General features: G+C 43.7%; 1 protein-coding gene across 2 annotated transcripts in view; it reads left to right on the plus strand.

Moving 5' to 3' along the window:
* SHISA9 (shisa family member 9) overlaps positions 1-12,538 on the plus strand; it is a 339,485-nt gene that overhangs the window by 302,901 nt on the left and 24,046 nt on the right. Inside the window, exon 4 of one of the 2 annotated variants that reach the window (XM_009430326.4) lies at positions 9,190-9,237. The exons of the other annotated variant lie outside the window; for it this stretch is intronic. Coding sequence (XP_009428601.2) covers positions 9,190-9,237 — 48 coding nt within the window. The remainder of the gene's footprint in view (positions 1-9,189; positions 9,238-12,538) is intronic. 2 annotated transcript variants of the gene reach the window in all.

Raw genomic sequence — 12,538 nt, forward strand, 5'->3', positions numbered from 1 at the left:
CCATCCATCCTTCTATCCATCTACCTATCCACTTATCTATTATCTATCTATATCATCTGTCTACCTATTATCTATCTATCATCTAACTACCTATTATCTATCTATCTATTTATTTATCTATCATCTCTCTATCTACCTATTATCTGTCTGTCTGTCTGTCTATCTATCTATCTATCTATCTATCTATCTATCTACCCATCTTCTGGGTCTCTCTACCTGGGACCCAGGTTTCTAAGGACCAGAGACCCTCAGCTGCTTTCTCTGACCTAGAACAAGTTCTACATTGCTGTGTGAGGCAGGGTGGCTGGGCGAGGGGCACATGTGTGGTGAGGGCTATTTCCTGGGGAGAAGAACCTGGATGCTCATTTGGTCCCACTGACACTTTAACCCCTTTACCATCTCCATCTACCCTAGTTGATCCTCAGGGAATCTTGACATAGAATCTAGGTCTCTCCATCTCAGAAATGCCTTACACTTTAGTGGGTAACACCCTTCACCTACAAAGTCCATCCCATTTCTAAGAAGTTGGTAAACAATGCACGTTCCTATCCCAGGCAACTTCTGCTCTTCAGGATTTAAGTATTTACGGGAGTGGGCAGCCTGGGGCTGCTACTAATGGAGTTCTTACCAAGTGCAAGACATTGAATTAAACCCTTGTTTTCTCATAGTGATTCCAAGGTGAAGACACAATGATTATCCCAATTACCAGATTAGAAAACTGAGACTCTAAGAGGCTAATATAACTTGCCCAAGTCAAGCAGCAGTGGGTGACAGAGCTGAGAATTGAACCCTATTTTTATCCCTCCAGAGCCACTGCTTCCACCACTGCCCTGGTTCCTTCAGTTCATTCTTCAATTTAAACATGAGGGGGTGTGATAGTTACCCTGACAGTGACTGAGGCTCCTGAACAGTTTGCTCATAAAAGGGTTCTATTGGATAGAAGCAACAGCCACAGAAAGCAATTCCTGACTCCTGATTGGCTGTGGCAACCTCAGGGTTCCCTAAATCAATGGTTCTCACATGTGGATGCCAATTACTAGAATCACCTGGAGAGCAGGTAAAATATAAGGATGCCCCAGGTCCACCCTGGAGATTTCAATTGAACTGGTTGAGGATAAGATTCAGACATGGGCATTTTTAAAGCACTCTGTGGCTGTTTCTAGTGTGAAGCCAGGGGTGACAGCCATTCATGAAAACCACTTCATCAGTCCCACATCCAGGAAAACCAAATCCTATTTCAAATGCTTGCTCTGAATTTCCTCTTCTAATGACCTTAATACATGGGGGAAATTCCTTTTCTTTCCTTCTCACTGTGTCCTGTGAGCTCTAAGTTTTTCTCCCTGTCTCAGAGGAGAGATTTTAAAGCCAGGCTTTCCACTTAACCTGATTCTTCTGAGTCTATTCCTTGGGGAGCTAGAAAGAGCCAAACAGATGTGAGTTCAAATCCTAGCTCTACTGCTTACCATCTGTGTAGCCTTGGGCAACATTTGGCCCCTTTTTAAGGTCTCAGTCTTCTAATCTGTAAAATGGGCCTAAGGATGCCTGTGATGACTCATATTATAGACTGGTAAAGGACATTCATTCAACATATATTTGTCACCTCCCTTCTCCAGAGCTCCCTGGTCTTGTTTCTAGTAGCCCCATGGATGAATCCTTTTCTCATTTCCATCTTAGAGCATGCTCAGATATCATAGGAATGTCTTCTTCTTTTTTCTTTTTTGAGACAGAGTCTCACTGTGTCACTCTGGCTGGAGTGCAGTGGCACGATCTCGGTTCACTGCAACATCTGTCTCTGGAGTTCAAGTGATTCTCCTGCCTCAGCCTCCCGAGTAGCTGAGGTTACAGGCATGCACCACTATGCCTGGCTAATTTTTTTTTTTTTTTTTTAAGTAGAGATGGGTTTCTCCATGTTGCTCAGCTGGTCTCGAACTCCTCACCTCAAATGATTTTCCCAGCTTGGCCTCCCAAAGTGCTGAGATTACAGGTGTGAGCTACTGCACTTGGCCAGGAAGGACTACTTTAAACATTCTCCTTTTCCAACACGGAGTCCTCACCTTCCCAGCAGAATTGACTGTCAGAAGCTCCGAAGCATTAGAACAATTCACTTTGAGTGGAGTCCCATTTATTGGTAGAGGTCCTTCTACTCTTTAGTTATTCATAAAATTTATTTATTTATCTATTCTCACATAGTTTTGGTTCCCGAAAAACTCTGGGCAGGCAGAAAACCCCACAAACCATATACTTTCTTTTATTATCAACTGTTCATCCTATTTTCTCCCCCCACTGCCAAGCCCCTCATTGGAGATGGGATGAGAGATACTTGCTGATCGATTTCAGTATGAAATATGCTAATCCTGTTATAAACTAACACCAGAACCCAAAGCACTGACACAACCATGTGTCTAAGATGCCTGTGGTAACCATAATCAACACACGTCAGATTCACAAAACAAGCATTTTGGTGCCTAGCATAGGGCCAGGCACTTACTAGGTGCTTAGCCAGTGCTTGTACCAGAAGTCTATGTTTGGGAATTCATGTTCCCTGATCTCTTAAGATTTCCAGATGGAATCATTCAAATAGTGACTGAGCCAAATTTATAATACCAAGGACACAGGATGTGCAAACTGACACAGGCTTTTCTAAATCTGAAGCCTTGTAAGACCCTACGTACTGGTTACCCATGTTTCACATTGAATTTCTATGCCCAGCTCAACCCTCATTATGTCCCATGACCACAGATTCCTTCTATTCCATATTGCCTGTTTGTACAGCATATGCATCCTAACTGCATTCAAATATACTCAGTGTTACTAGGAAGGGATGAGGGCTGTTACCTAGGAGAGCAAGAGTCACGGCATCTTTGCCAGTGTAACTGTGGAAGCCTTCATATGCTATTTGGTGGCCCACTTCCGTTTCTGAGCCTCGCAGTTAGATGGTAAATAACATATGCCATTTTATTTTATTCTTCTTTAGGCATTTAAAAAATCAACAGGCCAGGAGTTGAAGAACGGCTTGGCCAATATGGCAAAACCCTGTCTCTACTAAAAATACAAAAATTAGCTGGGCATGGTGGCAGGCACCTGTAATCGCAGCTACTTGGGAGGCTGAGGCATGAGAATCACTTGAACCTGGGACGCGGAGGTTGCAGTGAGCGGAGATGGTGCCACTGCACTCCAGTATGACACCCAGTCGCTCCCTGGGAAAATAGCAGAGGGATATTCTAACAGAAATTCCTTGATTTTATCCAAGATTTATGTGGAGCTCCTCTACATAGCAAATGTCTGCAATGCATTTGGGATTAAATTTTCAGTGTGAAAATCATTTCACACTCTTTGAGTAACCCTCTGTTCATAAATCAGGAACTTCTGAAATGTTTGTTGAATGAATGAATGAGCTTGTCTTTGACAAGAATAAAAAAAAAGAATAGCTTGGTTGTAAGGAAGCACCCTAATACCTCCTAGAAAACTCTGAAGCATCCCATGTGGGACACCTTCCCCAGTTCTAGATGGGGTTAATGTACCCCCTCCTGTTCTTCATCCTTTTTTTCTGACCACTGTGAGAGTTCTCAGGGCTTTCTCTGAGACATAGGTGGTCTTGTGAATCTGGAGGGCCAATGAGGAGCAGACTGAGGGATTGCTTGACTCAATGGGTTAGCCAGGAATCCAGCATCTGCCTGCACATATAAAATGCAAATCCCATCATAAATGTTCTTTCAAGGGTTCTTTGTTAAAGCATAATGTGATCATGGTGTGAATGATGAAATGCATTTTATTAATGAAATCATTACCAGCCAGGAGACAAGTTGTTTAAAAAATGGTTTGCCATTGAAAGTTCTGCAACCTCCGATAACCAGATTCATTTTCTAAATATTTCAATCCAGAGAATAAGGAGAGGTTAGACAATCTTTAACATTCACTGGTAAGCTCAAAAATACTTCTGGAAAATAAATTTCTCTGGGAAGCTTTAATATCCAGAGCGCTGGGAAGATGATCAGAGGCTCTGTCTCACTCAGACTCTAACTGTACTTAGCTGGATGACTTTGAGCAGGTCAATGAAGCTCTTGGACTTCAGCTTCTTCATATGAAAAATGAGAAAACTGAACTATAAGATGTCCAAGTTCCATTTTAATTTTAAAATTAGAAAATTAAATAATTCTACTCATTCTAGTTATTAGAATGCCTTAAACATGTCCCTTTCATTTCCTGCCAACTCAGGGAAAAAACGGTTTGAATAAAGGGTGGTAATGTTGGTTGTTCCTGAGGCAAATTCTCCCCAAACCTGCCTTCCTTTCTATTTTATTGTATTTTATTTTTGTTTGCTTGTTGGGATCACCCTCACTCATGTTTAAAGAGACCTCTTTTCTTTTCTTTTTCTTTTTCTTTTTCTTTTTTTTTTTTTGAGACAGAGTTTGGCTCCTATCACCCAGGCTGGAGTGCCATGGCGCAATCTCGGCTCACCGCAACCGCCGCCTCCTGGGTTCAAGCGATTCTCCTATTGAGAGAATTGGACATGCACCACCTAGTCATACGTGGCATGTAACTGCAGAATGGTTTCTGTTCCCAAGGGGTTCACTGCCCAGCTCTTGGTAAAATATTAGCACACACTGGGGAAGTGTTAGTGGCTAAACCATATACGACTTTGTACCAGAAGGGATGATGACTTTGAATTATTCCTTCGGTTGTTCATTCATTCTCCAAACATTAAGTCTGGTTTCCCTTGACTGCAGGTCCCACTGAGGCATGAACCAAATCTGTCCCATTTGTCAATGTATCCCCAGCACCTAGTGTCATGTGGGGTGCTTAGTAAGGACTCCCAACACCTATTTGTAAAACTAGTGAATAATACCATATGAGAAGCACCTTATCTAGCCTGAGAGGGGCCTTAGAGAATCAGCAGGATAGCAGAATATAGCACGGCCTCTGGAATTGGTCAGGGCTGAGTTTAAGACCCAGCTTGGACATTTATCAAGTAATTGGAGAAATTATTTAACTTCCTCAGGTCTCAGTTTCTCCTTCTGTAAAATGGAGATAATAATGATAACACACAGATAATGGCTTAGAAAATTTGATGATATAGTGTAGGTAAAGTTCTTAGCCTGACATATGTCAGTCCTCAGCAAATACTGCAGCATATTAAAGACCCAGACCAGAGTTATCTGCGGTCATCATTTTCCCCTGATCTCGGAGATACGCTGGTACCTGGATTAACATGCAATTGCCCACATTTCATTTTGTGGGAGAAAGGGTTGGTTCCATATTCTTTACTCCAGTCTGATGGGAAAGACATACATGAAAGTTAACTCATGTCAGGGATCGATAAAACAAGCAGGCAAGCAAGCAAACAAATGGCTTTTCTCAGCTGTCCTAAGGACCCTCAAAGAATCAGTCTAGACCTCTTCAAGTTCCCCATCTTCAGGGTGGACAATAAAAGTTGATGCCCAGGCATATAGATACTGTAATGCTAGCCATCAGAGAAATATTCTGTTTCAATACAATCCATCAGAGAAATACTCTGTTTCACTCAATTGACTCTCCTTACTAAAGCAAAAATGTAATGTGGATTTAAACATTTCCCACCAATGTTGAGGTTGAGAAGTGTGTCTTGTTATAGACCGAGCCAAAAATGTAACCTGAAAATCCAGTTAAGCATACAAGTTCCCTGGCCTGAGGTGCCCGTATGGTTACAATATGGGAGCCTACCTTGTGATTCTTCACAGGCCAAAGTTTGCAAGACAGACATCTTTATGAAAATATCCCTAGGCCAGGTGCAGTGGCTCACACCTGTAATTCCAGCACTTTGGGAGGCCAAGGCGATGGATCACGGGGTCAGGAGATCGAGACCATCCTGGTTAACCCAGTGAAACCCCGTCTCTACTAAAAATACAAAGAAATTAGCTGGGTGTGGTGGCACATGCCTGTAGTCTCAGCTACTTGGGAGGCTGAGGCAGGAGAATGGCGTGAACCCAGGAGGCGGAGCTTGCAGTGAGCCGAGATCACACCACTGCACTCCAGTCTGGGCAACAGAGCGAGACTCTGTCTCAAAAAAAAGAAAATGTCCCTAAAGCTCGCTTGGTGGATCAGAGAGGGATGATTGGTACTTCCAGAACTGGAAAAGATCACCCTTTCACCCTTTTAAGTAATTCCTGATGGGCTTTGCAAACAGAAAGTTGCCTGCACATTGACATTTATCTTTCATTAGCCCCTTGTCCAGTTTTTCCTCTAGGTTTCTGATTACTGAACTCCTAGGTGACCAAAGATTCGTGATCATGTGCCCTTAAGATGGCTCAATGCAACCTTGGCCATTGAGTATAAGAAAGAGACAGGATGTACCAGCATCATTGATAAAATGCTGCGTCGCTTCATTTCTAATTCAAAATTTTAATTTTATTAAAAAAAAATTGTCTGTGTTGCTATTTGACAGATGATTGACATTTTGCCAGAATCACAATGCATTTTCCAATAGCACTTTTTCAAACAACAGCAACAATACATTTCAATATGGCAAGAATTCCCTCTTTACTCTTGGAATCATGAGTGAAAACCCTAAAAGCCATACATGAGGCACTTGGCCATGGATTGGCCTCTACTAGTTTAATTTCTTTTCAAGTTAGGGCAGAAAGGGGACTAACATCACTGAACTCATAAACAGCACACCTCTGAGGGAGGCATCAGTCCCCCCCGTTTTGCAGATGGTAAAACAAGCTTAGCATAGTTATTTCCCCATAATCCATACTTTTAGTAAATGGCAGAGCCAAGACTCATATTCAAGAGTGCTTGACTTGGAATCCTATGTTCTTTCCATGAAACTATGCTGTCTTCTGCAGAGAAATTTCTAGCATCTAAAGTATGTAACCAGGCAAAAGAAAAGCTGGGGAAGCCTATCCCCTGCTCTTCTGGGGGAAGGAGAGCTTACCAAGGTACTCATCATTTTTCTTTGTTTGAAAGTAAAAGTTTGGCTGGGCACAGTGGCTCATGCCTATAATCCCAGCAGTTTGGGAGGCCGAAGCGGGCAGATCACTTGAGACCAGGAGTTCGAGACCAGCCTGGCCAACATGGTGAAACCCCATCTCTACTAAAAATACAAAAATTAGCCAGGTGTGGTGCTGCTCGCCTATAACCTCACCTACTTGGGAGGCTGAGGCAGGAGAATCACTTGAACCCGGGGGGCAGTAGGGGTGGAGGTTCCAGTGAGTCGAGATTGTGCCACTGCACTCCAGCCTGGACAACAAAGCAAGACTCTGTCTCAAGAAAAAAAAAAAAAAAGAAAGTAAAAATTTCCCTATGATGTTGAGTATAATTGAAGTCTAGTGTATTTGAGGTATGCTATACTGGAGGTATATTTTACATACAGTGACATACACAGTTTATAATTTTACAATAGTGTGATTGTTTAAAAAAAAAGCATACACTTGGTTATCCACATCCCAATAAAAATGAGAAATATTTTCGTCACACTGAAAGTTCCCTCATATCTCCTTCCTTTTAATACTTTAGGTCTACTTCCTCTTCATGAGCGTTTTTCACCCTCAAAGTATTTTTCTAATGTCCATGAGTGTGACCAAGTGCACAGTGGAGCCTTAACTAAATGTTCCGTAGCCTATACATCATCTTATTAAATGCCCTATTGTCAATGAACTTATAAATGAAAACTCATTATTGTAATAGCTAAGCCCTATCTGAGGTAATGGGAACAGAGGTGACAAAATAATGGTTCCTGCCTTCAAGGCAAACAGCAATGGATTTAATTTGGGGTTCAGATGGCTTCCCTGGAGTCAGCGACTTGTTGGCTTGGTCAGCGTGTGGCCACCCACACAGGAAGAATGGGGGTCGCACCACTATTTCCAGATGACCCTGGCTATGGGGGAGAAGAGAACCGAGTCATCCTGGGTGGGCTCGACTCAGTTTTAACTTCCTCACTCTTCTCTCTTCTGTTGCTCCAATTGTCCCTCTTGTGAGTGATGAGGGGTGTACAGTTCAGATCCACGGGGGGGATGTGGCGATTTGAGCATCCTTTGGCACGCCTGGGGAGGCCAGCCAGAAATGTTTAAATGGGGCCGGATCTGTGCTCTGTAATCATTCAGATGACAGACTGTTCCCTGCGCCTTCACTCAGCCTGATATATCTCTGGAAATAGTTGAGGACTTGGTCTTTCTAGGTAGATGCCTAAGAAAGGAAAGAGCTAGGACCACACGCTGATTGGCCAGGTCTCCAGCCAAAGAGAAGAGGTCTCGTGGGTAGGTTTGCCCCACTTTAAGCAAAACCCAATCTTACAGAGAAGAACTATCAAAGAAAATGCGAGGTTGGGGGGGGGGGTTTGGGTTGGATATAGCCTTTGCCAATTCTCAGTATCCTTCATTTTATGAAAGGAGTCATTATGGAATTCTGTTAATAATGTTAGATCTCCCAGGGCTCATTCGGGACATCTGAAAGGGAATTCAATTCGGATAAACTGATTTATAATGAAAACTCCAGGCACACACCTGTTCTGTAAAGCAATGTATTACTCATTATGGGATTCTCAGATAACAAGCTTGATCTCGTTACTGTTCAGAATTTCCCTACCTTAGAAAGGGTGACTCTGTGGATAAAATTGAATGCATTCCTTCATTCAGTCATATTTTCCAAACACAGAATGTGTGTTAGGTACTGTGGTAAGGTAGCCCCCACCCCATGGGGCCTGTCACCCAGCATTTAAAGTTGCAGTCAGTAGAGCCTGTCCCAACCTTGAATCTGGGGCTAATAATGTGCCCCTTTTCAGGAGGGGGATTGCAGTGGAACACAATCAAAGTCTATCTCTTGTCATCAGAGTGTAGTCTTGAGCCAAGGTGAGCTCATATAACTCAAAATTTCCTTTCTTTCTAAGCAGTTTGAAATTTACAGCCAGATTTTCTACCTAAGAATTATCTTTCTGCCTTACGTAACTGAAAATATCTCGGCCTTTTTCAGGAGGTTTCTTTTGATCTTCTGTTGGGTGTTAACGTGAGGCTGCTTCAAGGCCTTGCAGAAAGAGGTACACACATAGCTGCATTTTCACATGTGGCTCCCTTCCCTGTTCCCTGGGTCCCCTGAGGCCTGCCCCTGCTTGGAGGCTGCAGCAGGGGCAGCCAACAGCACCTGGGTGTGAGGGCATAGTGAACATGGGTGCCCTGCAAACAGATCATCAGCATTTCTTGATTGTTATTTTTTTAGGAAGTTCTGATGGTGACTGGGCAGTATCGACACTTAAGTCACCAAAAGGTACTGTACAGCTTTTTCTAGCTCTTTTGTCCAGGTGTTGTCAAAGTTAGCATTAAATAATGAAGGGATAGAGAGTTCTGGTGTCTGTGTGACCTGTGCACACGTGTGTCTGCATAGGGTGGCATCTGCAAGTCCGTCTAAGTTCCAGTGTGTAGGTGTTTGTGTGTGTGTGTGTGTGTGTGTGTGTGCATCTAGCAATTGTTGGACAATGTGGTAGCCCTCACTTCCCAATATTTGTTGCCTGATGGAAAATATCACTATGAGAAATCATGCCAGGTAAGGTGAAATATGTTGATTTTTCTCAGAAAGCTGCAATGGCAAATGACAAAACACAAGGTAAATTAATGGGGGCGGGGCGGGGGAAGAACACAGCTTCTGAGGGAGAGATAAACATAATCAAGTTATTGGCCAAGGGTCTTGGGAATGATTAGCCTTTTAGAGAACAGAATGCTATTTTCAACTTTCCTGGGACAGCATGGTGAGCAGAGAGGGTTGAGAAGTTGGTCGACTTGAGTCTGTGAGTTAACCCAGCTGGGTGAGCAGACCAGGTGGCAGCTATCATTAATTAGCGCCCTACTATGTGCCAGAGGACTGGCCCTTTACATCATTTTATCATTTAATTCTATGATGATCAGGCTGTGTAGGCATTGTCATCTGCATTTAGAAATGAGGACATGATGTCTAAGTATGGATAAGTCTTGGTGGTCTAGAGTCATGTGACTATTCAGTGGTAGATCTGCAGTTTGAACCTCTATCAGTCTGACCCTTATTCTAAGCTATTTTCCACTAGGGTGTAATGGAAGCAGCTCTTTTTAGAATAGACCAGAAACACCCTTCTCCATATGCTTTGTTGGACTTGGTGGAGAAGTAACTGACCTAAGGAGGTGGAGGTAGAACTATTTATCTATTTATTTATTTATGAGACAGAGTCTCACTCCGTCACCCAGGCTAAAGTGCAGTAGTGCGATCTTGGCTCACTGCAACCTCCTCCACCTCCCAGGTTCAAGGGATTCTCCTGCTTCAGCCTTCTGAGTAGCTGGGATTACAGGCACAGGCCACCATGCCCAGCTAATTTTTGAATTTTTTTTTTTAGTAGAAACGGGGTTTCACCATGTTGGCTAGGCTGGTCAAAATCCTGACCTCAGATGACCCACCTGCCTTGGCCTCCCAAAGTGCTGGGATTACAGGCATGAGCCACCATGCCTGGCCAGTAGAGCTCTTTAATGAGCTCGAACTGGGGAAAATTAGGAGACATTGCAAGGATATAAGCAAGAAACTGGTGTATTAGTCTGTTTCAATGCTGCTGATAAAGACATACCCAAGACTGGGCAATTTACAAAAGAACAAGGTTTATTGGACTCACAGTTCCACGTGGCTGGGGAGGTCTCACAATCAGGGCAGAAGGGAAAGAGGAGCAAGTCACATCTTATGTGGATAGCAAAGGGAGAGCTTGTGCAGAGAAACTCCCATTTTTAAAACCATCCGGGTTTATTGGACTCACAGTTCCACGTGGCTGGGGAGGTCTCACAATCACGGCAGAAGGGAAGGAGGAGCAAGTCACATCTTATGTGGATGGCAAAGGGAGAGCTTGTGCAGAGAAACTCCCATTTTTAAAACCATCCGATCTTGTGAGACTCATTCACTCTCACAAGAACAGCACAGGAAAGACCCACCTCCATAATTCAATCATCTCCCACCGGGTTCCTCCCACAACACCTGGGAACTGTGCGAGTTGCAATTCAAGATGAGATTTGGGTGGGGGCACAGCCAAACCATATCAATAGTCGTGGCCATTTTTTTTTGCCCTTTCAAAAGATTATTCTGGCTTCTAAGTGGAGACTGGATTAGGGGACTGCGGACTAGAGTTGCAGACACCCACTGGAAGGCTCTTGCAGGTGGGTGGTGACCTGCACTGGGGTGGGTAGAGGATGGAGAGAAGAAAATGGAGTGGAAGGATCATTGAGAGACTACAAAAAGTACTGAGTGAGGAGGGGGAGGGACCATGAGACCAATGGTTCTCACGTTGTAACCAACTTGAGCACACATCAGCATCACTTGGAAGGTTGTTACAAACCCAGATTCCTGGGCCTTACCCAGGAGCACCTGATTCACTAAGCCTTGGCTCAGAAACATCCTGAGTTATTGCAGGGAGGAGAGTGCATTCTATTCCCTCATTGGGAAAGAGAGCTTTACATCAGTGTGTTTAATAAGAATCCCCTGACTACCTGGCTGTTGCCTTCAGAGAGACAGATTTTTGGGTTTTGCATTAGATAATAAGTATTCACATGTCAAAGTCCATTTTTAGAAATGCAAACAATTTGGAACATGACAGACCTCCTAATTTGAGGCATTAGCTTTTTTTTCCCTCCCTGTGAAAAACAAAGCCGTTATGATCTCTGTGACGGCATTTGGAGGCAGCCTGCATTTCTGTCCTTACATCATCCTTTTGTTGTCGGATGCATTTAGAACATATTTCAGTTTAGGTTAAAAGCAAGGAGCTGTTTTCTACCCAAACCAAGCTAACTTCACCTGTCCTGCTAAAGGCACCTTTATCCTGCCTTGTCTGGGGAGAGGAAAAGTGGTCCCAGTGAGAACCAAGTTCCTCTGGGTTCATTGGTCTGCCTCTAGTGTTCTCTACTCAACCTCTAGACCCAGGGTCTAGATGAGGTATGGTAGCAAGGTTGGGGAGTTTGTATGCCCCCACCTTCCACATCCTGCCACTTTCTTAAAAGGGAGAGACAGGCTGGGTGCGGTGTCTCACGCCTGTAATCCCAGCACTTTGGGAGGCTGAGGCGGGCAGATCACCTAGGTCAGGAGTTTGAGACCAGCCTGACCAACATGGTGAAACCCTGTCTCTACTAAAAATACCAAAATTAGCCAGGCGTGGTGGCACGTGCCTGTAGTCCCAGCTACTCAGGAGGCTGAGGCAAGAGAATCACTTGAATCCAGGAGATGGAGTTTGCAGTGAGCCAAGATCATGCCACTGCACTCCAGCCTGGGCGGCAGAGCGAGACTCTGTCAAAAAAAAAAAAAAAAAAAAAGGGACACGTTGGATATGATGGGCTTAGACTCAGACATATATGGGTTCCAATACAGGCACCACCATTTGCTAGTCTTGTTATCTTCAACCTCTCTGATCCCCTATTTTCTGATCTGCAAAATGGAGACCATCATATCACCTACCTCCTAGGTCGTTGTGAGATAAGGTGTTGAAAACACGTGTCATAGTACCTGGCATATGGAAAGTAATAAATGCATGCAGGTTATTACTGGTATTAGTAGTACTGTTATTATCAGGTGA

Source organism: Pan troglodytes, chromosome 18, assembly GCF_028858775.2.
Source record: "Pan troglodytes isolate AG18354 chromosome 18, NHGRI_mPanTro3-v2.0_pri, whole genome shotgun sequence".
Lineage (NCBI taxonomy): Eukaryota > Metazoa > Chordata > Mammalia > Primates > Hominidae > Pan > Pan troglodytes.